The sequence below is a fragment of the Grampus griseus genome (assembly GCF_964374135.1).
Source record: "Grampus griseus genome assembly, chromosome: 17".
Taxonomy (NCBI): Eukaryota; Metazoa; Chordata; class Mammalia; order Artiodactyla; family Delphinidae; genus Grampus; species Grampus griseus.
The window spans coordinates 69,039,764-69,067,157 of record NC_139011.1 but is presented as its reverse complement, the minus strand read 5'-3'; the positions used below and the strand labels follow the sequence as shown (position 1 = coordinate 69,067,157).

The 27,394-nt window shown below is 38.0% G+C and overlaps 2 protein-coding genes across 6 annotated transcripts in view; one reads left to right on the top strand and one right to left on the bottom strand.

Moving 5' to 3' along the window:
• Window positions 1-275: 275 nt before the first annotated feature.
• On the bottom strand, window positions 276-16,281 carry COPS5 (COP9 signalosome subunit 5). 2 transcript variants are annotated; one of them, XM_082675069.1, is made up of 8 exons: window positions 16,084-16,281; window positions 13,559-13,793; window positions 12,462-12,590; window positions 11,729-11,794; window positions 11,111-11,196; window positions 5,846-5,957; window positions 2,198-2,346; window positions 276-505 (listed from the first exon to the last, which is right to left on the bottom strand). In XM_082675069.1, the coding sequence occupies exons 1-8, from the start codon at window positions 16,224-16,226 to the stop codon at window positions 421-423; spliced, it is 1,005 nt and encodes a 334-aa protein (XP_082531195.1). In that variant the 5' UTR covers window positions 16,227-16,281; the 3' UTR covers window positions 276-420. The 2 variants fall into 2 exon arrangements, with proteins under 2 accessions (XP_082531195.1, XP_082531196.1); XM_082675070.1 differs by having other exon boundaries at window positions 16,076-16,216.
• Window positions 16,282-19,888: 3,607 nt separating this feature from the next.
• CSPP1 (centrosome and spindle pole associated protein 1) overlaps window positions 19,889-27,394 on the top strand; it is a 112,489-nt gene continuing 104,983 nt past the window's right edge. For 3 of the 4 annotated variants that reach the window (XM_082675001.1, XM_082675000.1, XM_082675002.1), the window contains exon 1: window positions 19,889-20,037. The gene's annotated coding sequence lies outside the window, so the exon portion shown is untranslated. The remainder of the gene's footprint in view (window positions 20,038-27,394) is intronic. The other variant, XM_082675003.1, reaches the window with a different exon arrangement.

The following is a 27,394-nucleotide window of genomic DNA, read 5'->3' as shown; positions in this document are numbered from 1 at the left end:
TTATGGTGTGACAGTGTTTCACAGGAACATAAAAATGTTACATTAAATTGTATTTTTACTAACAAACTATCAAAAGAAGGTTTAGGCAAATTGAAAAGTGGCTCTGATAATATGCAGTGAAATGCTGCAATCTTTTGACTAATTTATATAGGCAAGACTTTAAAAAACAGAAAGGTTCTAACAATATTTCTTTCTCTCATATTTAAGAACATTAAAGGATACTAGAAAAATAATGTAACCCTCCCACAAAACAATGAAAGAACCATTTTATTTTAAAGAATTTTATTATAGAATGTTAATATTTAGGATACTTCAGAGCACCTTATTCCTCTAATCAGATTTTTGGTAACTGGTTTCAAAGTGTTACTTGAGTATTTTTCTCATACTGGCTTTCAGGCAAAAGTACTACTTAGTGATTTTTTAAGAGATGTTAATTTGATTAAACAGTTTATCCTTAATAACCTGAGACATCAATCCATGGATAGCTTCTATGGTAGTTTTACAGCTGGAAAGAAAAAAACACATCACATAATGTCACAAGAACTGAGAACTATTTCAAACATGCAAATCCCCCCTCCCCCATTTCCATCCTTGCACCCAAATAATGATTTTTGGTCCTATTCATACTCCACAAAATATACTATACCAATTTATAGTTTACTCTTTATAGTATACTATAGTGATTTTTAGCCTTCTGCATGTCTTTTGATCATTTCACTACTTACTAACACCTTCCCAAGAGAATGACAATGTAAAATTTGATATAATTCATAACAGTTAATTTTGTTATTTGTCAGAAGGTTTGGGAAAAGTTCTGTTTTAGAAGGTTACCGAAGTTATTTATAATTTATAATTATAGATTGATTCCAATGTTACATTAAAATCTGCTATTCCTTGTTATTCATTACTTAGAATAATTTTTAAAAATGATTTTAATGAATCTTATGCTTTTTTTCCTGAAATAATCACAAACATCCTTCAAACAATTCAAAGCCAAAGTTAGATTAGTGGGTGAAGGACTTACATTTTAAAATTATAAAAAGACAAAAACAAAAAAACACAATAAAAACCCACCAAAATTCAGAAGAGATGCAATTCTTGTAAAGTTATTCCCAGAAGGAAAATTTTCTACTTTTGTACTACTACTTTCCTCCTTCCTACTTTTCTTCTTACATAACTACATTCCCACAGTGAAATTTTTGCTTCATAAGAAATCGAGATGTAAATGCAGATAAAATTAGACACTAAAAAATCAGACACATGTAAAGACAGATGAGCAAAATGACATACTCAGAGCAAGTATCAAAAGTAAGACCTAGTGCCAAAGAAAAATGTAATTTTTATCCAGGCTACTACCTCTATACCTTTTAAAAACCCATAGAGAAGAAGGGAATGAGATCATTCTAACCCAAGATGGCTTCTACTCCTAATACACTTTGCACCCTCCCTTCTCTCTTTTCTTTCCTATCAACTAGTCCAGTTTTTCTTAAAATGGATCCCAAGGTACTGGTTTACATAGATGTCAACATAGTCTTCCTTTCCTCTCTACCCCTAATTATCACATTAAAATTCAAATTTTTGTGAAAGTAAATGTTATTTAGTAGTCTTCCCAATCCTGTATGCATCTGAAGGACCACATAATTATTTCATGAGTTATCAGAGAACACAGCCCAACTTTGTTCCTAACAAATTCTTGTAGTGAAATTTGGGATACTCAATTACTGTATAAAGGATTATTTCAGAAAAATAAGAGAGATACAATCACTTCTCTGATATTTAGGGGTTTAAAACTTTATAAAAATTTGAAATTTGATAAACTTAAATCCTAATTTAATCCTTCAGATGATGATTAGGTTAGAATAGCTGAGGACATCCTTTTGCAAGGTTTTGTTTTTGTTTTTGTTTAAAGATCCAGCAATGGATTGGTTTTTTTTCTTACACTTTCTAGCTGAACCTGGAAAAGGTGACTGCAAGTTTTTCATAACATTACCTAGACCCTTAACAGCCTTTAATGTACCTACTGTCTCCTAAATTTTCAAAGTCAAAACCTGCATTTGAGAACTCTTAAAGGTCCAAATAAATTAATATTCAGGTACAATTGTAAGTTATAAGTTTAACTGTAAGGAATTTGAATCCTGTTATTTGAAAATCTTGAAAGAAAAAAAGTTAGAGGTAGGAACAGATTTGCTTAACTTACCTGTCTCGTGTAGCTTTGGCAAGTTTGTCTTCTGACTTTCGGTCATGTGTTTCTAGACCCAACATGAAACTCCCTCGTCCCAGCTGGGCTTCTGACTGTTCTAATTTTTCAGACAAATCAAAGACCTGACCGGTGGTATAGTCTGCATTCTGTGGGGAAAATGATATTGTGTCAATATATGATACTAGTCTATCATTAAAAAAGTATGTAAATTTTCTTCCATATAGAACGTTTCATTTACAAATAATTCCACTATGAAATCTAAGTGGATAGTCAGTGAAGGAAGAAGTCAAATTATACTCGCAAAAACTGATTCCAAAGCTCAAGCAGTTCAAGTGTAGAGTTTTTCACCTTTTATAATTTCAAGATTAAATTTGGAATTGTTCTTTTTGACTGCTTAAATCTAATATTTGTTATTATGAGAGGCTTTGAAGTACACAGATCTGAATCCAGGTTCTGGCCTGCTGCAGATTAGCTGGGGGGCCTTGGGAGAACTCCTTTACTTTTCTGTGCCTTCAAGTCTTCTTGTGAAAATGGGGGAGGAAGGTGATAATTTCTATCTTAAAGCTATGTGAAGTGATGTATATAAAGCTCGTAGGACTGTCAATGACACCTGGTGAAGCCTTAATAATTGTTAGCTAATTTTGTTACTTTTTCATGTTGAACTTCCAGAATTAGTATTTATGACAGTATTTTAAAAATTACATGTTTTAGCTTTTCTATAAAATTAATAGTTATACAGAAAATGTGGAAAATGTAGAGCAGTATTAAAAAAAAAAGGAAATACCTCCAATCCCTCCACCTAGCTATAGCCATAGTTATATTTTAGAGTATTGCTGTACACTCACAGGGATACCCACATTTAGTAAGCTGAAATATTATATATGCTGTTACTATTTCATACATTTTAAAAACAAAAAAATTAATAATTACATATGTATACTTAACTGTAATATTTTTAAAAAACATTTTACTGGAATATCTTTATTTTATTCTATTTGCTCAGTCTGTAAAATAGTGTGTAGGAAATACAGTTCAATCACAAAACATTTAAAAACATTATTTGCTGTCATCATAGTTACTACAAAGAGCCCTTTAAAATGCTACCAGCTTTCCAATGATTTTACAAACTTATGGTATTTTTAAAAAGATGCAATTATATTCTGGATCTAAATGGTTTAGGCCACCAATACATTCTCCCCCACAGATTTGGAGAAAACACTAATATCTGTAGACCATGTCACATTTGGAAGATTTAGCTCAAGCCAATAAAAATGTAGGATGGCAGAAAGAGTTATCCTATTAAAATGAAAAAATAAATCAATTACATTTCAAACACACAGAGAAATAATATAAATCAGAAAATAAATTTTTTCTTGTAGCTTTTAGATTACATGCTTTAGCTGGGGAAAGAGATGAACATATATTTATATATTTTTTCTTAGAATGCTTAGTAATGCAATGTACTAGGTATAAAACTACAAAAAAGGAGGAAATATAATTTAACCTTTTCTTGATTATTAATGTCCTCAATATATGCAGTTCTGGAATACAGGGACAGCCACAGGCTGAGTAAACAGGATTGTATGCTTTTTTTTTTAAAATAAATTTATTTATTTTATTTATTTATTTTTGGCTGCATTGGGTCTTTGTTGCTGCCCACGGGCTTTTTTTGTTGCAGCGAGCGGGGGCTACTCTTCGTTGCAGTGCGTGGGCTTCTCATTGCAGTGGCTTCTGTTGTTGCGGAGCACGGGTTCTAGGTGTGCGGGCTTCAGTAGCTGTGGCATGCAGGCTCAGTAGTTGTGGTGCACGGGCTTAGTTGCTCCGTGGCATGTGGGATCTTCCTGGACCAAGGCTCCAACCCGTGTCCCCTGCATTGGCAGGCGGATTCTTAACCACTGTGCCACCAGGGAAGCCCAGAGCTGTATGCTTTTATACAAAGGTTCAGAAAGCTCCAGTCTTACTGTTTCCTCCCCTTGCCATCATGTGTCACTTCTGGCTGCTATTAGTGTACTTGCCTCTAAGGAAACACCACACATGGGGCATTTAGCCATGCCTGGTACATAGGAAGCATTTAATAAATGTTTGCTATTATGATCACTCTCTTTCCTTCTAATTTGCTATTTCTGACTGTTGAGGATAAGAAATAACGGGGTCTTCCCTGGTGGCGCAGTGGTTGAGAGTCCGCCTGCCCCGGTCCGGGAGGATCCTACATGCCGCGGAGCGGCTGGGCCCATGAGCCATGGCCGCTGAGCCTGCGCGTCCGGAGCCTGTGCTCCGCAACGGGAGGCCACAACAGTGAGAGGCCCGCGTACCGCAAAAAAAAAAAAAAAAAGAAAGAAATAACAGGAAGCTTGTCAGAATTATATTTAAAACCATAGTAAATATGCTCAAGTGAGGTCTTTTCCCATGAATACAATGAATCAAACAAACAATAATTTATTGAGGCTTTACTATATGCCTAGTACTTTGCTAATTACTTTATATATAAAATATTTCATATAATCTCAGTGTACTTAACAATGTGGGTACTATTATCATTAGACTAGAAAAGCTTAGTCACATTACATAATGTTGTGAAGGTCACACACAGCTAGTAAAGTGGCAGAGTTGTTTCTGAACTGAGTTTATTTTATTCCAAATTTTGTGGTTCTAACCACTATGTTATACTGTGCTATATGAAGTAGCTTACTTATAAAAAAAAAAAAAAAAGTAAAAAATCCAAAACAAAACTGTTCCTTACTAAGCTCTAGATAGAAGTTTGTTAAATAAATATTCTTCTAAATGTTAGATTTTAATGATATATTCACTACTATTTTTTTTTTTTTTCTGCTTAGCATCTGCTGCTTTAAGGTAGTGATATTCTGATTTCCTTCTGAGGACATTCTTAGTCCACATGCTCCTGAGAGTTTCTTCTACCCCAGCCCAGCAGTAAAGCACTTGCCCTGGCCCATGAACTCATGGTGTTCATGCCCTTCACCCAGAGCAGGTTTAAGGATGGGCATGTGACCTACAAAACTCCAGACACAATGAGGCTTTGCCTGGGAATATGTGGGGCTATGTGTGTATCTTGGTCTTTTCAGTGTGAAACTGAGAGGCTGGGAGATCTACGCTAATGCTGCCATCTTGGTTTCACATGAAGTCTGAAACTGAAGCCAACTGACTTGAAATCAAAGCTGAGAGAGGAAGACCAAGACCTCATAATATTGTCTGAATGCAAATTTAGGTTGTGCGTGAAGTAAGCCCTACTCCTGCACTTTGCAGTTTACATGATTCTCTTTTTTGTTTAAGCCAGCTTGGTTGGGTCTCCTGTCACTTGTAACCAGAGACCTACCTGACATACACAACAAAAAACAGTATTTGTATTTTTCTCTCTGTAAGTCTGTTCAAGGCAGGGGGAGACCTCACCCTCATCTGGCCACTATATTTGTATATATATTAGGCTTAGTCTCAGTGGTACACAACACAGATCTTGGCTTGGCCTAGTATCACAATCCACCTCTGGTCATATAGAATCTGCCCCCAGGCCTAATTAATATATTGGCCAAGTCAGATATAGCCTTTCCATGAAAAAGAGTTTCAGATATTAAACAACTTACATAGATTGATAAAAAATTCAAACACAATCCTTGCAAGTATAGTACTTACAGTAAGCAAGCTAGAGGAACTCAGCGTATTCACCCAGTATTTATTCCACAAAAGCTCAAGCAATTTGCGATCCAAAGAGGATTTGAAATATGAGACTTCTAAGGCATAATATCTATGAAACAAAAGCACAAATATAGTGAGTGAAAAAAATTCAACCACATCATATAAAGGTTATGGCCAAATTTAAGTGAATTACATTTCATATCCAAATAGTCATATTTTAATTTTTAGTCTAATAGAATAACAGGTAAACACGGTTTCCTTACTCTTTAGGGGTATGGTTTCAAATCTGATAACTAAATAAACATTGTTGTTATATTTCTCCCCTCTGTAGAGCCCAGAAATTCCCAAGAAATTATCAAGAACTAATCAACACTTCTGAATGACATATGTTTATCCATGTCATTGAGTTCATAAATTCCGGCCAATAGCACACAAACTTAATGAACTACCTCTCTAGGGTCAACTATAACTTTTGTTAGGCTTTTAAAAATATCAAAAATATATAACTGATTCACTTTGCTGTACACCTGAAACTAACACAACATTGTAAATCAACTATACTCCAATAAAAATTAAAAAACAAAAACAAAGGAAAAGCTCCTGAAAATGTCATGTGGACTCCCCATTCCTCCCTTTTTAATCCCCTAATAAGGACCTACTGCTTTTTGGAAAAGGAAACTTTAAGGTAGGTCCTTAAGCCACATAAAAGAATTACTGCTGCTTCCAAAGGTACCTAATTTATAATCACGGATAGCAAGGAAAATTTGGTTAAATGTCTGAAATATATATAAATTTTTTTTGGCAGTATGCGGGCCTCTCACTGCTGTGGCCTCTCCCGTTGCAGAGCACAGGCTCCGGACACACAGGCTCAGCGGCCATGGCTCACGGGCCCAGCCACTCCACGGCATGTGGGATCTTCTCGGACCAGGGCACGAACCCGTGTCCCCTGCATCGGCAGGCGGACTCTCAACCACTGCGCCACCAGGGAAGCCCTGAAACATATATATTTTTTTTAAGTAATAAATACTTAAATATCACAGGGGCTTCCCTGGTGGCGCAGTGGTTGAGAACCAGCCTGCTGGTGCAGGGGACATGGGTTCGATCCCTGGTCCGGGAAGATCCCACATGCCATGGAGCAACTAAGCCCGTGTGTCACAACTACTGAGCCTGTGCTCTAGAGCCTGAGAGCCACAACTACTGAAGCCCGCATGCCTAGAGCCCGTGCTCTGCAACAAGAGAAGCCACTGCAATGAGACGCCCGCGCACCGCAATGAAGAGTAGCCCCTGCTCGCTGCAACTAGAGAAAGCTCGCGCGCAGCAACAAAGACCCAAGGCAGCCAAAATTAAATAAATAAAATAAATTTATAAAAAATAAATAAAAATAATAAATATCTCATTATGTTCTGTACATCAGTGGATACAAAGAAACACAAGGGACTTGCTTACCTTAAGGAGCTTACCATTTTTATGGGAAATGTGGGGTGAATCCACAAAATGTTAAATATATAATGATATATGTTGAATAACAAGTGGTGCTATGGTGCATATTTAAAATTAATCACCTGCCAATTGAATGTTAGAGATAATGAGTACTCTTAGTATAGACAGAACTGCCTGAGAAGCCCCAGGGAAAAGGCAGAATTTAGAGTAAACCTTACATGAGTCTATAGTATGGATATGCTGAGAACGAGGAGGTAGTATTAGGCAGAGAGCACTGACTCACAAAAAGGAAAGTCGTGAAGGGAATAATAAATTAATCAGTTTGCCTGGACAGTTTAGCAGGAGCAGAAGAATTATGTGAAGGGAAACCTAGAAAGCTATGTTGGGGTCTAGCTGGCAGAGGACATTACATAAAAGGCTAAGAAATGATCTTCTAGGTACTTGGGACTCATAGAAGTGTTTGAGCAGATCAATGATATAGCCAAAGAGGTGGTTTAGAAAGCTGGCTGTGGTAAAATGTGTTAAAGGAGACAAAATGGAGGCAGGGATACCACAAGGGATGCCACAGCAGCGTGGCAGATGTGAGGAGATAAAGGCTTACACTCAGGTTGGTGGTGTAAAAGATAAGCACACATGGATACGACAAAAAATTCTTGTTCATTCAATTCAGGAGTGAAGAAATAAAAAAAGAGTAAGAATTTAAAGATAATTCTAAGTAAAGGCTTGTTCAAGATTAAGATATCCATGCATATGTGTATATGAAAGGGACATAGCTATAGTGAAATGTGGAAGTGGAATAGTGTATTTCTTGAGCACTTATTATGTCCTGGTGCTTTACATACATTCTCATTTATTCTTTCCTACAACCATACAAGGAGGGATTTATTATTCCCATTCGACAGACGAAGAAACAACTCTAGAGAGTAAAGACCTTGTTCAAAGCCACAGAATTAGAAAGTAGCAGCAAAAGGATATGTTAAGTTATGTCTATTATCGAAACCTCACGGTCTTAATTGTTATATCCAGAGTGTAGACATTTAAGACATTGCTTAAGAAGTGAGGCCCTGGGAGTTGAGGGGGTTAGGTATGGGGAGAGGAGGCAGGGGCTCAAGTGGAAAGGTCAGTTTTAGAAAGGAGGGGTTGTACCTCTGATACTTGAGGGAAAAAGACATGAGAGGATGAGCACAGTAACAGATATTTAGATTTATAAAGGATGGAAAATAAGGGAACTCAAACTTGAGGGTCTAGAATAGACTTTCATGTTTTAAAATATATGGACCACCTTAATGTTATTACTGTTTTAATTCCATAGGTTGATGCAATGAAAATTTTTGGTCTACTATGTAGTGATTAGCTGCAAATCTCAGTAGCAGAGTTGAAAACAAGGAGAATATTCAAAATTATTCGTGGAGCTAAAGCCTCATCTTCTGTATGGGAAGTCAATAATAGATACTGCCTAGAACTGAAAATCAAGAAGTAGCACTATCAGCATGCTGTCTGAAGATACGGGGGTAAATACTTAAACAGAATAACTATAATAGTTTAAGTGACTGCCTCTGGGAGATGCAAAAGGAAATGGTACAAGATTGTTTATTTTATAATAAATTTCATAGAACCATTTGACTCTTTAAACTATGTGCCTGTATAACACTGATAACATGCAAGCTAATTTAAAAAACACTTTGTGTCCTATTTTTACTAAGCCTCTTCAAAGTTAAATATATTTAGTATCTATATTAGATTCTATGTTTAAAACAAACTTTGGATTATGATCTAGAATTTAATGTAGAAAAGAAAAAAAAAGATCAATATAAACTACAAATAATAGCTCATTGTCAAATAAGTTAGGAAATGGATATATAATGAGCCTGTACAAAACCCCTGCTCTTTCAACTTGGCACTATATTTCATTAATGATTTGAAATAAAAATAAATTAAGCAACTTATTTGCCCTATGAAAAAGTTTACTCTTTATTTAGGAACTGATCCTAAGTAAGAGAGTATCTTTGAATATCCTAGTAATTCCAGGTTCAAAATTCTACGCTTTAGCAGTGCAGGTAGCTAGAATGCAGTAACTCCTCTTTGATAGGCTTATATTTCAGAAAAACAGGAAATGCAGATTTGTTTGGATACAGAAAGCACAGACTCCCGCAGTCTTTTTTTGTTTCAAAAGCTGCTGCTGGTGGTGATAGAAGTAGAGCAGGTATTAAAGGTATAAGCTTTTGATACCACAACTCAATATAAATGAAAAAAATTGTTAACTCTGAAAATTAAAGTATCACGGCAAAGGTGTTTCCATGCTTAGGAGCAATTCTCTCAAACAGGAATGGTTTAAGTTCTTTTCAGTAGAGCAAATTAAGTGATTTAATTCCAAACCTCTCATTGAAAAATAAAACAGAATCCTTTTTTTCCAGAAGTATGTCAGGGATGACTGAAAACCAGATCTATTTAAAAATTAAATTTTAGAAATTCTATAATTTTCTAAGAATTTCTAAACACAAAAATAAGCAGTAGTAGCACATGGGTAGTTAAGGTATTCCTTGAAGTGGGATGGGAGGTATGGACAAAGGGACACTAGTAATCATTTAGGCAACATTTTTCCTTTTTTTTGGGGGGGGTGCCCACCCTTCTATGTGCCATATCCTATTTTAAATGTTAGGATACAGCAGTGAATTGATTCTACTCTCATGAAGTTCACATTCTAATGAGGTCAGTAACAACGAAACAAAAACATATAAGGTGGTGACAAGTGCTAAGAAGAAAAATAAAGCAGGGAAAGGTAACACCGAGTGACAAGAAGGTGCTAATTTAAATAGGGTGATCAATGAACATTCTCTGTTAAGGTGACCCTTAAACAGACACTGGTTGATTGAAATAGTGAGTCACATGGAAATAAGGAAGGATGCTCCAGGCAGAGGGATCAGCAAGTGCAAAGGCCCTGAGGCAGGAGCCTGCCTAGTACATCTGATAAACCATAATGAGGCCACTATGGCTGGAATGGAGAGAGCAAAGGCTCAGTGACAGGAAATGAGCTCAGAGAGATGGTGGGAGCCAGACTACATAGGGTTGTGTGGTCCATGGTAAGCACTATAGATCTTATTCTTAGTGAGACGGGAAGTTATTCTGAGAAGGAGGAACATGGTCTAACTCACATTTTAATAGAATCTGTCTGGCTGACAAAAGACCTTTAAGGGGTGGGGTAAAGGTCAGAAGGAGGAAGACCACCTAGAAGGCTAGTGCTTTGATTTAAGCTCCAGATGGCTGTGGCTTGGATCAAGGTGATAGTAAGAGAGGTGGTAAGATACATTTAGAAGGTGGAGATGACTGTCTTCATTGGTTTAGCAGTTTAAAAAATTGAGATGTATACAATAATTCACATACCATAAAATTCACTATTTTAAAGGAGTATACAATTAAGTAGTTTTTAGTATGGCTTCTTTAACTTTTGGAGTGAAACTGTTTGGGGAGAATTTTTGCTAAGTGGAAACTGGATACATTGAAGGCTGCAGAAATGCCAGTATCAGGCTGGCCCTGAATACAACTTCTCTCAACTGTTAAATTCATTAACGGGCCAAGTGTCTGGTACATTGATAAAGTGTTTATGTATGTGTGAAAGGTAAATAACATGTTAGATTAAAACAATTATTAATAAAATTCAAACATCATCCTAAATTTGTATATTCTTACTATTATTTTAAAAGATTATGAAATGCATTTCATCTGAACTTTTTTTCTTATCTATAAAATTAGGGGCTTGGTCTGGATGATCTCTAAGGTTTCTTATGACGATTTTGGCATCAGATACATTTTAAAATTACTTACTGTTTGCAGTGTACACCAAAGTCTTCTATTTTATTAAGTGGGATAGTCTGGTACTCAGAAGGTCCTTCATCAGGAGGCTTGTAGCCCTAAACAAAAATGAAGAAAATAGAAGATTTAAACAAAACAAAACAGAGGAAAAACATATTTTCTATGCAGCTTTCTATTTACAGAAACATTAATTTTGGGGAGCCAAATACTCCCCAAAATATTAAGTATGTTGCTTATACCCTCCCTCAACCCCATTTGGTGGCTGAAGGCTGGATTTGGCTTATAGATTCATTTTTCTTGTCCTCAGGTGATACATACTTTTGCTCATATCTATTTCAGATTGCATGGAAGGAAGTAGATGGATTTAACTTGTTTCTCTAGTACCCATCAGAATGCCATGGACATACAAATACTTATTAACAAATGAAGACTGCTTTTGAAATAAAATTAACAATATGCAGCACAAGTGTATTGTCTTTTGCTAAGGGCAATTTGTGGTAGTTTGACTTCTATTTTGTAAATATTGTTAAATTATTTTAGGACAAAATGAGATACCATAACACATTTTTAAAAATAAATCACATATTTAAAATTTAAAAAACTATAGGGACTTACAATTTTTAAAATTACCTTTGGGTATGTCCTAAAGGCTCCAAGATTCACTTTCCCTGCAGATATTGTTCTTGTTGGGTCAATCTACAAGAAAGATATATTTAATATCTGCTGATTATAAAATCACTATATACGTCTATTTGTTTAAACATTATAAGCCTAGAAATACCTATGTACATATAACACTATATGCACACACACACATAATTAAAAATAATCATATAATAGGGAAAAAAATAACCAAATTGAAAAACCATGGAAGTTCAACAGAATGGTTAAGTATAGAAATCTCATCGTTAATTTAGAGATTAGATCTAGTTATTATATTATTTAAGAGTATTAATTGAAGACTTGCTCATCTTTTTCAAGTTTTTTTTTCTTTAATAGATGAACAATTTCTACCTTCCTCATAGTAACCTGGATTGCATCTAAAACACTGAGCAGTGCAAGAGCTGCTCTAGCAATTCCTGATTTAATCAATTCAGTCAACATTGACTGAATGCCTACTATGTGCAGGGAACTGAGATATAGATGCTGTGTATACCCATCATCTTACAGAGTGGGGGAAGAGATGCAGAGAGGTTAAGTAACTTGTTCAAAGTTCCAGCTACAAAGAGGTGGAATTCAGATTCAAGCTTAGGCAGACTGACACCAGAGCCTTGCTCTTTACCACACTGTTTTTATTTCTCTGTATACTTGCTTTAGTAAATCTTCATGAAAATTAATTAAAAGTGGTTGTAAAAATACTTACTACCACGGCTACAAATGGTTCCTGGAACTGCTGATTGAGCATCTGAGTACTAACATCAATCCCAGAAAGCCAGCAGCCATAGCCAGGGTGGCTATGATACCAGCCAATTGCATTTTCAAGGCGGCCGACCTAACAAATGAAGAGGGCAAAAGAGCTTGAAGTTCCTGTTTAATCTTAGAGACACCTGTGATTTGTCTGTTTACATAGTCTTACAGTAAAATAATAGTATTCAGAATAGTTAAAGCATATGCTGCTTTTAAATTTAAAAATATATATATTTTAGATAATACATGCCCAAGGCACAAAATTAATAAGATACCCGTACAATAAGGTTATTCAGTCTCCTTACCACCTCCTTCCCCTCAACCAGTTTCTCAGCCCAGATGTTACTACTGTAGGCAGCTGCTTACATACCTGTCTTCTAGAGCTATTCTTTGCATATAGAATATATAGTCTTTGCATTTATGTAGATTAATAAGAACACACAATGGCATACCACCTACAGTGTTCTACACTTTACTTTTTCACTCAACAAAACATTCTGGGGTTTGTTTCATATAAATAAATATATAGATAACTAGTTCTTATTTTTTTTAAAGGCTGGCTAGCAGTTCATTGTATGGATGATTTAATCATCTTGATATCCAGGTACATTTAGGTTGTTTCCAAATTTTTGGTTTTAAATACACACACACACATAATGAATGTGAGAATTGTAAAAAAATTTTTAAATTGAGATATAATCGACACATATTAGTTCAGATGTACAACATAATGATTCGATATATGTACATACTGTGAAATGATCACCACAATAAGTGTAGTTAGTTAACATCCATCACCACACACAGTTACAAATTTTTTTTTCTTGTGATGAGAATTTTTAAGATCTATTCTCCTGAGTGAAAATTTATTTTAAAAAATCCATGCTAATCTCATATACATTATATATAGTTGAGAATAACTTAAAATATAAACTTTAATGTAGTAACTTAAAATATAAACTTTAATGTAGAGAGAACAGTTTTAAATTTAGAAACTCAAAAGTAACTGTGAGACTCTTGCAGTTACCAAATTTTAAGGAACAGCATTTTTACCTGTTTGGCATTTTCTATGTATGCGGCCATGTACTCATATGCAGCAGCCTGAGCATTTACTCGGGTTTCAGTGCCCTCTACAGGCAAAGCAAAACTGTCCATAATGATCATGGTTTCACCATCCACCTTTCCCAGCATCAAGCCCATCACTTCCAAGTTGCCTCCTGATCTGGCATGCATCACCATTTTCAGTAGAGCCAATGCTGAGATTTTGCAGTACTTAAAGTAATGGTGACTACAAAACAAAGGCATGGTGTAATTAACTTTCTTATATAAGTACAATTTCAATACAAGTTTTTGCGGAGATTAACAAATAAGTATTGAAGGAATTTATATTGATGGAATGGGGAGAAAGTGTAGAATGTGGGAAAGAAAAAGGAAGTAGAAAAGGACAGAGTTCTGGAAGGGGGATGGAAATGATAAACATGTCATAATGTGGCAAGTACTTCCCACGGGGGGAAGGGAAAAGTATGAAATAGTTTTAAAATATGCTATTCAAGTAGATAGGAGGGAATTACATGACCAGTTCAATAGACTTTTTCTCCATTACTTTTGGAATCACCAAATCTCGGTTTCTGAATCTGGTTGGATGGCTGTGCTTCATTACTCTTGGGCCTAACCTTCTGGCCTAACACTTAAGAATGTGGGCTCTGACATCCATCTGCCTAGGTTTGCATCCTTGCACTGCCATGTCCTAGCTGTGACCTTGAGACAACCACTTAACATCTGTGCCTGTTTTCATAGAGCTATTGTTAGGAGAAAATGGAGTAAATGAAATAATGTATATAAAGTGCTTATCTTAGTGCCTGACACATACTAAAACTTTTTAAGTGCGGGCTGTTATTAGCATTATTAACCAATCTTTTACAGTACTCTCAAAGAACAGTGTGTTGAAGGTTGTGGCTTCTCTCTGTGGTATTAGCCTCAAAATGCAAAATGTAGCCTTAATATCTTTAATTCTACTATGATGGCTATTTCAGTTTGTCATCTGTGGATGTGACCAAACTATTGTTGAATAAAATTACATTTCAGTCTCACTGATGGAGCTCAAGACAGCTAGGATGAATATAACTAGAGATACAATCACACAGTGAGGCAAGCTGATAGTTTCCAAATATTTAACAGGCTATATCAACCTAAGTGCACAGCCTGTTATAGAAATAGCAGACAACCAGGCAAACTAACCAGTCTGTAAAGAGTGGTCAGTGTCTTTGAGAAGCCTTTTTAAGATGTCTGCCCACAGATTTCAATCACGACTGAAAAATATGGAGACCTGGTCTTGGGAGTCAAGATATGAATTAAAATCTTCGCTCCTCTATCTACTGGGGAAAAAAAGACAGACACAGTTATTGTGCTTCTATTACATACATTCTAGACCTTTTTTTATACATGACCTCATCTAATCTTTATGACATAATTAACCAGGTAGGTCTTATTTCTGTTTTACAGATTAAAAAAATGAAGATAAGTAAATTTTGTAGGGTCAATCAACTAATTAGTGACAGTTGTGAGATTTGATCTTAGGTCTGACTGTTGCTCACTTAAGAGTTCGCTGCCTCAGTGTAATCATGAAATAAGTTATTTACTATACTTGCTTGTTTTCATATATGCAAAAAAGGAATAAAAATACAGTACTGGGTTGTCATGAAGATTTAATGACATGGAAATTCGTAGCTCAATGCTCAGCCCGTAGTAATTACTCAGTAAACGTTGCTGAATCCGAATACTGACAGTTAAAGTTTGCCTTGTAAAAAACTGAGACAGATGAAATATGTTTTTTTTTGTTGACCACTACTTTCCTGTCTATCCATTAGAGAGACTGTGCTCCTTTTACTCTCTCCCTAACAATATCTGCTCTCAGAAAAGGATAAATGCTGTGGATAAAGAATCCTCTACCTGTCATCACTCCCAGGGACACAGGAGTTTTGCTAAGGGGCTAAGAATCTTAAGGTCTTTTGATATAATTTCTGGCTTATGTGAACTGGTGGAGTAACATTTTGGGAGACTGACCAGAGCCTCGTTGTGTTTCTGAAATAATTACCAGCAATCAAAAAACAATTAGAGATCTAAAAGATTATAGGCTAGCTTTTAAAGAGATAAAGAAGATAGCTGCAGTCTCCAGCCTGAGATAAAGAAGATAGCTGCAGTCTCCAGCCTGAGATCGGCGGAAGATCCCAACAAAGTATATATCGACACAGGGTTCAAGGCAGAGTGTGGAGCATATTGTGACAATACGGGTGTTAAGAAGTGAAAGCCCAAATCACCGCTTGTCGTTTTCCTCTTCCATTCTCTCAAGGCAAACGGGTAAAAGAGACAGAAAGGGGAATCAACCAAGTCCCAGTGGAGGGTCTTAGGCTCTACTTGCGGGGATAAAAAGGTAAAGCAAAATTTCTCAGACGCTTACTCTTTCTCCTCCCTGCACATGAAAAGACAAGCTCTCTATCCCCTCCAACTCCCACTCCCCCTGGGTCTCTTAGACTCCCGCCACCCCGCCCTCCCCTGCGTTTCGCCAGGGACCTCCTCACTCCTTAGTCCAGGGCTTCGCCGCCAGAATTTCTTGCTGCTGTTTCTTGTCGTATTTGTAGATTTCATCGATACTCTGGGCTTCCTGCATGTTGTTGGCTAATTCCCACGTTTTCTGGGCCATACCACTCCCGGAAGCCGCCATCGCCGAGGAATCGGAGAAGCTGTTGCCTCCACAATCTAGACGCAACTTTACCTCGCTGGGTTTCCGGTTGTGGGCTCCGGGCCCGCCCCAGCACAGGTGCAAACCCGCACTAGACTTTCGAGGCCGCCATGACACCTAGCACCGGAGGTGAAGTTGGTACGGACCATTCGGGAATGGCGGGGGTCTTTCGAGAACGCGACGGTATAAACAGCAGTTACGCAATAGTAGAGACAGAGGAATCTTTTTATGGCTGAAATGAGAACGCATGATCTTGGAAAATTGTACGTGTGAATTGGGACAAAAACGGTGATTACGCAGGGAATGGTATAGCCTCCCGCACCGGAAGAAGGGCATGTAACGTTATGCCAGAAACTGGAATTCGTTCGGACTGCGCAGGCTCGGCTTCCGCCATGTTAAAAATGGGTGGATCCTTAAGCTGGGACGGGGGAGAGAAGCTTTTTTGTGTGGGTGTATGTACTTTAAACGAAATAAGTTTGTTGAAAGACTTAGAAAAAATAAAGGATGTCTGTGGAAAAACTGACATGTAAGTGGTTCTGAATGCTGGTTTTGAGAGAATAACACGTGAATTACTGCACATGAGTAAAATCCTGAGGGCGCGTGCTGGCCGGGCCCTAGACTTCTCTAGAGGGGCGTTCTCTGGCGTTCCGAGGGGGCTGTGGAAACTGGTGGATCGCTGTGGTCATGTCGGTTAGCGCTTTTGTAAAAAGTAACATCTATGCGAGCTGTTGGTGTACTGAAAGTGACCGGTACCCAGTTCTTAAAATAGTTCACAGTTTAATCTTCTGCACTAATCTATAGAACCACCTCTGTCCCCGAGGCCGGATTAGTCTACGGGGACTATTTGTTGTCATCCAAGAGTTAATACAGTGTTTAACCGTTTCATTTATTTGCTGCTTTTTGGTATTCTTCCTCTCTTGCTTTCCCCCACTCCACACTAGATTCCAAGCTCCAAATCACAGGAACCAGGTCTCTTATTCCTTGTTTTATCCGTAACACCTACCACAGATGTTCAGGAATGTTTTGGCTGGGAAAAAAGAGGAAAAAAAGCATCACAGTTCACCTCTCCCGCTTCATCTTTCTTTAGTTACCCTGAAACTTTGCATAAGTGGTCAGCATTGCCTGAAGTGCTCTCCCCTTACTTTTCTGACTGGGAGCTCATATTAATATTTAAAAACACAGCTCAGCGATCTCTACCATGCAGTCTTTCTTGACTTTCTTCTCTCTCCAGTAATCTTCCTTCCACGGTGTCTCTAAATGTCTGTAGGTGCTTCTGTAACTGTTACATTGCATTGAAATAATGTATTTGTTTACTTGGAAGTATTTTTTTCACTGTAAGCTTCAGAGTGCAGGGCACTCCGCTCTGAGTTGTATCCGCTACTCCTAAAAAGCTGTGTGACATTTAGTTAAGACAAAAACATTAGAATTATGGAGTCCACACCCCCGCCTGAGGTTTTTGACATTAACGTCCAGTTGAAGATAATTTGTCTTTCAAACCCTCATACAAAGTATTTTTCCTCTCTTCTTACTTTGTCTTCAGCAGTTAGCTAACTTACAAGATCGAGAATGGTTAACAGAGCTTTCCCAACAGAGCAACGTCAGTATGCAGAAAATGCTCCCAGAAATTGATCAGAATAAGGACCGCATGTTGGAGATCTTGGAAGGAAAGGGACTGAGTTTCTTATTCCCACTCCTCAAATTGGAGAAGGAACTGTTAAAGCAAATAAAGTTGGATCCATCCCCTCAAACCATATATAAGTGGATTAAAGACAACATGTCTTCCAAACTTCATGTAGGTAAAAGATCTGTGAACATCTTAATGCCTAGCATCTTATATTTCTAGTGAAGTAAACCCACTCAGTGATGAAACAGAGTCTTCCTCTGCTCCTTCCAAAGAACAGAGCAGGAAAAACAAGCCAGTAATGCAGAAATTCGTTCATGATCACGTTGAGCTACAAGTCACTGCCCTCTATGCGCTTCAGGTGCACTGATACAAGAGCAACTTCCCAAAAGGCATGTTACTCTGCGTTTTTTTCACTTCTATGACATGGAAATTACTTAAGAAGACGCTTTCTTGGCTTGGAAAGAAGATATAACCCAAGAGTTTACAGGGAAAGGCAAGGCTTTGTTCCAGTTGAATCAGTGGCTAACCTGGCTAGAAACTGCTGAAGAAGAATCAGAGGAAGAAGCTGACTAAAAGAACCAGCCAAAGCCTTAAGTTGTGCAAAACATACTGTTGCTGTGATGTAACTGCACTTGACCTAACCACTGTGAAAATTCATTCCACTGTAATGTTTTCACAATATTTAAAGCACATCAGTTAGTATTTCCTTCTGCATAAGGTTTTTTTGTAGTGTAATGTCTTAATCATAGTCTACCATCAAATATTTTAGGAGTATCTTCAATGTTTAGATAGTATATTAGCAGAATGCAGTAATTACATTGTAATTTCTCAGGCGGAGGCAGTCTATTGCAAGGACCTTCTTTGCTGCCAGTTATCATAGGCTGTTTTAAGTTAGAAAACGGAAGAGCAACAATGAATACTGTAGAAATGCACTTTGCTCAGTAATACTTGAGTTGTTGCAATATTTGATTATCCATTTGGTTGTTACAGAAAAATTCTTAACTGTAATTGATAGTTGCTGCCGTAATAGTATATTGCCTGTATTTCTACCTTTAGTGATGGTTTTTTTTTTTTTTTTAGTGATGGGTTTTATGTGCTAGATTTTAATAACCTTGAGCCTGGGCAAGTGCACAAGTCTTTTTAAAAGAAACATGGTTTACTTGCACAAAACTGATCAGTTTTGAGAGATCGTAAATGCCCTTGAAGTGGTCTTTGTGGTTGTGAAACAGATGGTGGGAATTTGAATTGCTCCCTCTTATTATAGTATTGAAATTAAGTCTACTTAATTTATCAAGTATATATACTTGATATATATATATACTATATATACTTGTATCTATCAATAAACATTGTGATACTTGAAAAAAAAACCGTTTGGTTTAGAATTATGAACCATTAGAATTATGGAGTCCACACACCCACCTGAGGTTTTTGACATTAACTTACATTTGAAGATAATTTGTCTTTCAAACCCTTATACAAAGTAACTTAAGATAAAGAACTCTTAGTCCCACTGTCCTGGGAAGCTAGAGATCTCTTTTCTAGCGGTAGTATATGGCCACTAAATATTGGGTGAACTGAATATGTTGAAATTAGTAGTAAAAGCCTAGGACAAAACGTTGGCCCGACTGCTGGGAGAGCAGTGATGACCCGGAGAGGTATGCCAACAGTTTTTCTATCACTACCAAACCTACCCTTCCCCCGCCGCCCCAGCCCCCCGCCCCCCCACCAAACTCTGACCCAGGCCGGCTGGGGCTTGGAAGGTTTGGAGGGGACAGAATCAATTTAGCCTGGGGACGTGTCCCCCACGGTTTAACAGTCTCCAGGCGGAGCAGGGGAACCAGGTGGCTGAGTACCCAGGCCAGGTATAGGCGAGCCCTGCGAACTGCCGGGCGTCCTGCGGCCTCCAGGTCGGCAGGGGGCGCCCCCGGACCCGTGGCCTTGCCCCGCGGCCGTAGTGGGGCGGGGCCGCGCTTGGCCGTTGGCGAAGGCGGGCGGAGGGCTCGGCCTGAGAGGTGGAGTCCGGGCCAGGCAGTCAGTCGCCCTGTTTCTGCGCTAGGCGACCGCCGCCACTTCTTCAGACCGCGAAGAGCCGCGCTGGAGCGCTGTGCGTCTCCCCCACGCAAGCCCGGGAGCCCGCTTTCCTAAGTTAGAGTCCGTCGGCCGCAGGTGGGGACCGGGCCTGGTGGGGTGTGGCCGGGGCTGGGTTCTCGGCCCTGGGGAGAGGGCAGGGCTTCGCCGTGGGCGGATGTCTCGCGGCGGCCGGGCTGGCCGAGGTCCCGGGGAATGGGGTAACGGGGTTGGGGTGGAGGTAGCGGTTCCCCGCCGACTGAGGTCTCGCGGCCGCCGGGCTAGGGGCGGTGCCCGAGTTACGGGGTTGGAGTCTAGCAGCAGCAGGGCCGAGGGACCCGGGACCGGGACGAGGCTCACTGTGCGTGAGGGTCTCGCTGTTGCAATGCCGGCCCGGGGCGGTGCCTTGGTTGTGCGGTCTGGACTCGGGTCTGGACCCCGGGGCCGCAGCTGCAGCCACCGCCTCGGGTGCTGTTGAGACCCGGTTGCCTGACAACGCGCTGACGCTTCCTAAGGAAGCCGCCACCCACAGTGCCCACAGACCAGTTGTGCCTCGGTTTTCGTGCCTTGCCTCCCCATCAGCCGCCCTCCGCTGCTTGGCTAAGCCTCCGAAGCACCTTTCCTTTTACTCGGTGCGGGTTAGTGGTTAACGTTTATTGAGTGCTTGTGCACCTAACGCTGCTTCTCAGTGATTTGCTTTGCAAGTAAAATTTAATTACCAGAGCCCTGTGAGGTCGGTGCTGTTATTAATCCTGTTTCCCTTCGGCTCCTTGAGCTTGAACCTCTTCTTTCTAATTGTCTTGATTTTGGCATTGTTACCTGGGATTGGAATCCCTTTTTTAGTAAATGTTAGCAATGGGACTCATCTTTTGAGAGGGGGTGGCTCTCAAGATTATAGGATTAAGAAGTTTAGCTTAGATTTTTGGGAAGACTAATTTCTTTTTTTTCTTTCTTTTTGTGTTGGGGGGAGACTAATTTCTAAAGTAAACCACTACCTAGTTTCTAAACACCTCAGGAAATGCTAGAGCCAAATAGTAACCAATATGAGTTTGTAAAAAGCCAGTTATCCTCAGAGAGGTTCGACTTTATGTGAAAGAATGGCTTTTCATGTTGACAAGCAAAAAGGAATCCCATGGTAACCAATAGGCTGCTGCTTTCTTTTCTGCATATTTTTTCTTACTAGGAGTAAACTGACTTTCTGCTGGTTAAGTTTATGCTGAATGCTCCCTAGGGATGAAATTTTGGGTCTCCTGCAGTACAGATAACCTACTGGAAGGGAGGTAAATTGATAGGGTAAATTGAAAACAGGTGCTTTCAGTATAGTGTTTCTCAAATGAAGTTTTTAGACATGTGATTTAACTATTTCAAACTTTGAGAAGATTTCAGATTATCCCTTTAACGTCATTCTCACTTAAGTTCTGATTACTTTCCAGAGTGGGAGATAGAAGTGTTTGAATAAATGTTTCGGCAATTTTGCATAACCAAAGGTTATCTAATTTATGTTACTGTCCTTAGTCACCATTAATGATGTATTGTCAACAGCTGCTAACAGACTTAGTTGTGCCTTTATATATTTGCGCTCTCTCTGTATCCTGATCCTCAACCTCCTTTCTCCCCCCAGTAACATGGTATTTACTTCTTAGCAACATTTAGAGGGTTTTGTCAAAATTTGTATGTGCCCTTGGAAGTTGCTCATGTGGATGTCATCTGCCAGGAGAAAAAGATTGGGCACCTTTCATTTGGTGGAAAGATCTCCAGATGGTTGGGAAATGAGAAACATAGTTCTGGTTCAGCTCATCCCTCCCTCTCTTTCTTCTAAGGCTTTTTCACTGGCTTCCCCCTGCACCCCACAGCCATATGTAATCACACCCTGCTACTCTGTTCTCCTATGTTAGGGTCTCTTTCCTGACAACCTCTTCTTTTATAGCTTTAAAGATTATTTAAAAAACTGTTAACCCTTTTTTCTCCAACCTGGACTCTACTCTGAATTCCAGACTTATTCAAATTGTTTTCTTGATTCTGCTACTGGGTCCTATATGGGTGGGTATCAGTCCCTAACTCTCAGTCTGGCTAGACTGAGCCACTGTGACAGGGGACATAATCTTGCCCAAATTTGAGGGCAAGGATCATATTTTATACTTTTCATCCCCCTAACATCTTGAACAGTGTCCACCTTTGGGATGGGAGTTATTTTCCATTCCTAATTCTATAGAGGGGTGGAAATTTGCATTTCACTGGAGAGGGCAAAGGATGGGAGCAACATTTCCCCTTCTCTTTGTGATTGGTGAGATTGGGAAAAGGAATTGGGCATACTCAGTTCTTTCTGGATCCTGTCTGTTTATTAGATTGACTCAGGCTTTGCAGAATGATTATGTTCTGGTCTACTTATATTTTCATCTATATAATAAGCACGAAGGGCCTAAGTTTAAGATTTAAAGATGTTGATTTGGATTATGATAAACAAGTATCAATTATTGTCTATTTGAATCCCAATGTATTTTGGAGGCTTTTTAAAAAAAAGTGAGTACTGATGTATACAAAGACTTTAACTGAGTTAACCCAATAAAATATACTTAGAATATTCCTTTCCCCTAATGAGAATTAATAAAACAGCTATGATTTATTGATTTCTAAGTGTCAAAGGTGCCATACATTTTGTATCATTTTTTCTTCATAGCAACTCTAGAGTAGATACTTTCATTTTACAGATGAAGAAACTGAGGGATAGAGAGGTTAAGGAACACATTGAGGTCAATCACGTAGAGTCATGAAATTGGTTTCAAATAGGTTTCAATAGGTCTTTCAGTTAAACTGATTTTCTGAAAACTATTTATCATCTACATACTATGTACACAGCTACTAGGGGGGAAAAAACCTGGTAATAATATCTTGGAAAAAGTGTGAGTGATGTTATATTGTAGAGTGAAGAATAAAGAATCCCATTTAGGTTTCCTTAAGCTGATCTTTCTTATAACTTAATCTTTAAATTGTAAACATTTTTACTTTATTTTGTACTTAGGTTGTATCCATTAATTCAATTTCTGTGATTCATTAAGTAATTCTTGAATAATTTTGTAGTTGAAATATGTTTTATATAAGTTGTCACATGTGTTTAGGAGTGAGAAGGAGAAAAATGGCCATGACAGCTAGAGGATGGCCTGTACTATCACCAAGGGCTTGATGTTGCTGGGAACTGGCCTGACAATACTGCTTAGTCTTGGTGTTCTTCTGTTGAAGATAAGCAATTGCACAGAAAATCAACATCAGACAAAGTTGCTCTGTGTCCATGATGGAGCAAGAGAAAAACAGTACCACTCCATAGTTATGTCCAAACATAGACGAAACATGAATGTTGTCCCAGCCACAAAATGCCAGACACCTCTCCCAACTGATTATGATTGCTACTGCTTTACCTAGTTACAGCTTCGCTGTGGGTGAGATTTACTAAGATGTCCAATCAAAGAATTACGCTCACTTCCTGACAGCATTTAATCCTGAGCAGAGCTCTGCTCCCTTAAACCCTCCCCCAAATCACCTAATACAAGCCCCAAACCTGTAAGTCTTTTCTAACACCTTCTTAATAAGATACTCCAGAGTACCCCATGGTGGGCATTGACGTCTCGCAATGCAATGAGTAATAAATCCAACTAGTTTAACTATAGTAGTGTTCCTGGTATTCTTTGTCTGGAGGGCATTGCCAGGAGAAAGGTTATTAGTATCTTTGACTCTTCAATTTAGTATTAGAGATACTATATTCTAATTGGATTAGACAGGGCAAAATTAGAGATAATTAAATATGTACTTATATCTGATAAATTTCATGTTTTAGCTATGGCATGTTTTATGCTCACTACCACTGTTTAAAAATGTGTTTTATTGCTGTGATTACTGTTATGTGAAATCAATTCTAGAATTTATAATTGATGTTAAATTATTATAGTACAGGGAAATTCAAGTATCTATAAATTCAAAGTCTGGTTAAAACTAAGAAGTGAACATGTTAAACTAATAATTGTTAACAGACGTTAGATAGCTCAGAGTGAAAGAGGCCTGTTAAACATTTTTTTTTAGATTTAATGACGTTTCTGTTTAAATTCTTCATGAAATCTTATAGCAAATTATATTATTATATATGTATTATCCCACCATTATCTTTTATTTTTTTCAGACATAAAATATTTAGGGAAATTAGGGGATTTTAAGAAGTGATTTTCTTTAACTTGAAAACTCTGCTGTTGAACTGTTTTGAATTTTTACTAGGAAAAATCTTTTGTGACAAATTGCACTTTAAAAATGGCTAAAGTATATTAACTTTTCTTGGTTTGTAATATATTTTGCTAAGGCCATATTTTAAAATCATTGTTCTTTTTGGAAGTAAATAATAGAATGAAGTTCACGTTATGTACTACTTAACCGATATAAGTTTCAATACATTTCTTTTAGGTAAAACTTGCTTTTCTACATTTTACAAATTATTATTGTCCTCCAAACATTAAATTCAGTGGATGCTTTTTTCTCTAGCTCTTGCATTTGATATTGTTTACTACTTTTTTTCTCGTATCTTTTTTTTTTCCTCTGCAAATTATTTTGACTGGGTTTTGCTTTATATCCTCTTTTAATTATTCCTCCTTTGTACTTTTTTTCCAGCTTCAATTCTTCTGTTTCCCCCTCAAGTTAACATTCCCATCATTTAGTTCTGGGTCATCTTTTTTCACTGTATACCTTCATTTACCACAGCTTCAACTATTATTTTTAAAATTGTTGACTTTTAAATAAACATTTCTAATGTGGTTCTCTTGAATTTGAGTCTTGAATCTGCTGGACATTTCCATTAGCATGTCTGACTAGCTGTAACTTAACACAGCTAAAGCAAACCTTTCCACACCAGCCAGCTTCTTTTGACTTATTTTTGTCCAGAATTCTGTTCACGTTTAGTTTCCAGGACTTGAAACCTGGCTCCTTTCTTGCCACACATTGAATTAGTCAGTAAGTTTTATGGGTTTTTGAAAGATGTATTTAAAAAAAATTAATTTCAATGAGGAAAGGATAGATAGTCTTTTCAAAAAATGGTGCTGAAATAATTTCCATATGCAAACAAAATTGAACCTTGATGACCTTGCCTTACACCATTTTCAAAAACTAACTTGAAATGGATCATACGTATAAGATGTAAGAAATAATGCATGTAAGAGAGAAACTTATAAAAATTCTAAAAGAAAACATAGAAGAAAATATTTGTGATCTCAGGTTAGGCAAAAACTTACATAGGATACAAAAAGCACAAACAATTGATTAAAAATTGATGAAAAATGGATAAATTGAACTTCATAAAATTTAAAAACTTTTGCTCTTAAGAAGACATCACCACACATGTTTATAGCAGCTTTATTTATAATTGCCAAAATCTGGAAGCAGCCAAGCTAGCCTTCAGTGGGGTAAAGGAATGGATAAATCGTGGTACATCCAGACAGTGGAATACTATTCAGCACTACGAAGAAATGAACTAGCAAGCCATGAAAAGACAATGAGAAACCTTAGTAGTACGTGTAAGTGAAATAAGCCAATCTGAATAGGCTATATACTGTATGGTTACAACCATATGACATTCTGGAAAAGGCAAAACTATGGAGACATTAAAAAGGTCAGTGATTGCCAGAGATTAGAGGGGAGGGAGGAGTGAATAGGTGGAACACAGAGTACTTTCAGGGCAGTGAAACAACTCTATATGATATAGTAAAGGTGGATACGTAGCGTACGTGTGTCCAGACCCATAGAATGTTCAACGCCAAGAGTGAACCCTGATTTAAACTGTGGACTTAAGGTGATAATGATGTGACAATGTAGGTTCATCAGTTGTAACATGTGCCATTCTGATGGAGGATATTGATAATGGGGGAGACTATGCATGAGTCAGGGCAGCGGATATATGGGAAACCTGTACCATATGCTCAGTTTTGATGTGAAGCTAAACCTGCTCTAAAAAATAAAGTATTAAAAAAAGACATTATTAAGAAAATTTTAAAACAAACCACAGACTTGGAGAAAATATTTACAAAACATGTTTGATGAAGGACTTGTATCCAGTGTACATAAAATTTTTTTTTACATCTCAATAAGAAAACAGTTTTAAAAATGGGCGGAAGATTTGAAGACTTTGTGCCAATGGTTATATATATGGATATATGAATAACAACATGAAAAGATGCTAAACATCATAGTCATTAGAGAAATGCAAATTAAAACCACAATGAGATACTTCTATATACCCGATAGAATGGCTATAAAAAGACTGAATATACCAAGCATTAGTGAGGATGTATAGAAATTACAATCCTCATACGCTGCTGGTTGGAATGAGAGGAACAGTTTGGCAGTTTCTCACAGCGTTAAACAGAGTTACAGATAACTCAGCAATTCCATTCCTAGGTATCTATCAAAGAGAATTGAAAACACACAGAAGCCTCTGCATAGATGTTCATAGCAGTATTATTATTTAAAAAAAATTTATTTATTTATTTTTGGCTGCGTTGGGTCTTGGTTGTTGTGCGTGGGCTTTCTCTAGTTTCAGTGAGCGGAGGCTACTCTTTGTTGCCGTGCATGGGCTTCTCATTGCGGTGGCTTCTCTTGTTGTGGAGCACGGGCTTTAGGCGCTCAGGCTTCACTAGTTGTGTCACGTGGGCTCAGTAGTTGTGGCTCGCAGGCTCTAGAGTGCAGGCTCAGTAGTTGTGGCGCACAGGCTTAGTTGCTCTGTGGCATGTGGGATCTTCCCACACCAGGGCTCGAACCCGTGTCCCCTGCATTGGCAGGTGGATTCTTAACCACTGCGCCACCAGGGAAGCCCCAATAGCAGCATTATTCTTAAGTAAGCCCCAAAATAGAAGCAACTCAAATGTCTAGCAATGTGTGAATAATAAACAAAATATGATATTTCCATATAATTGAATACTATTTAGCAATAAAAAACAACTACTTACTGATAGATGCAATACAGGGATGAATCTTGGAAACATTACATTAAGTTAAAGAAGCCAACATAAAAGACTACATCTTATATGATCCATTTATATTAAATTTCCAGATTAGGCAAAATTATAGAGACAGAAAACATCTTACAGTCCCTGAGCCAGGGGTGGGAGTGAAGCTGGACTACAAAGGAGCATGAGAGAACTTTTTTGGGTGATGGAAGTATGCTTGTGGTAATAATTGTACAACTGTATGAATTTACTAAAACTTATGGAAACTTTCACTAAAATGGGTGAATTTTATGGCATATAAGTTGTTCCTCAAAAAATCAACAACTTGGGGCTTCCCTGGTGGCGCAGTGGTTGAGAGTCCGCCTGCCGATGCAGGGGACACGAGTTCGTGCCCCGGTCTGGGAAGATCCCACATGCCACAGAGCGGCTGGGCCCGTGAGCCATGGCCGCTGAGCCTGCGCGTCCGGAGCCTGTGCTCCGCA

Coding starts and splice junctions, on each gene's coding strand:
- COPS5 (XM_082675069.1), bottom strand. CDS start 16,226: ATGGCGGCTTCCGGGAGTGGTATGGCCCAGAAAACGTGGGAATTAGCC. Junction 13,794..16,083: donor GCGAAGCCCTGGACTAAGGA/GTGAGGAGGTCC, acceptor TTTGTTTTGTAG/TCACCATTACTTTAAGTACT. Junction 12,591..13,558: donor ACATAGAAAATGCCAAACAG/GTAAAAATGCTG, acceptor TTCATTTGTTAG/GTCGGCCGCCTTGAAAATGC.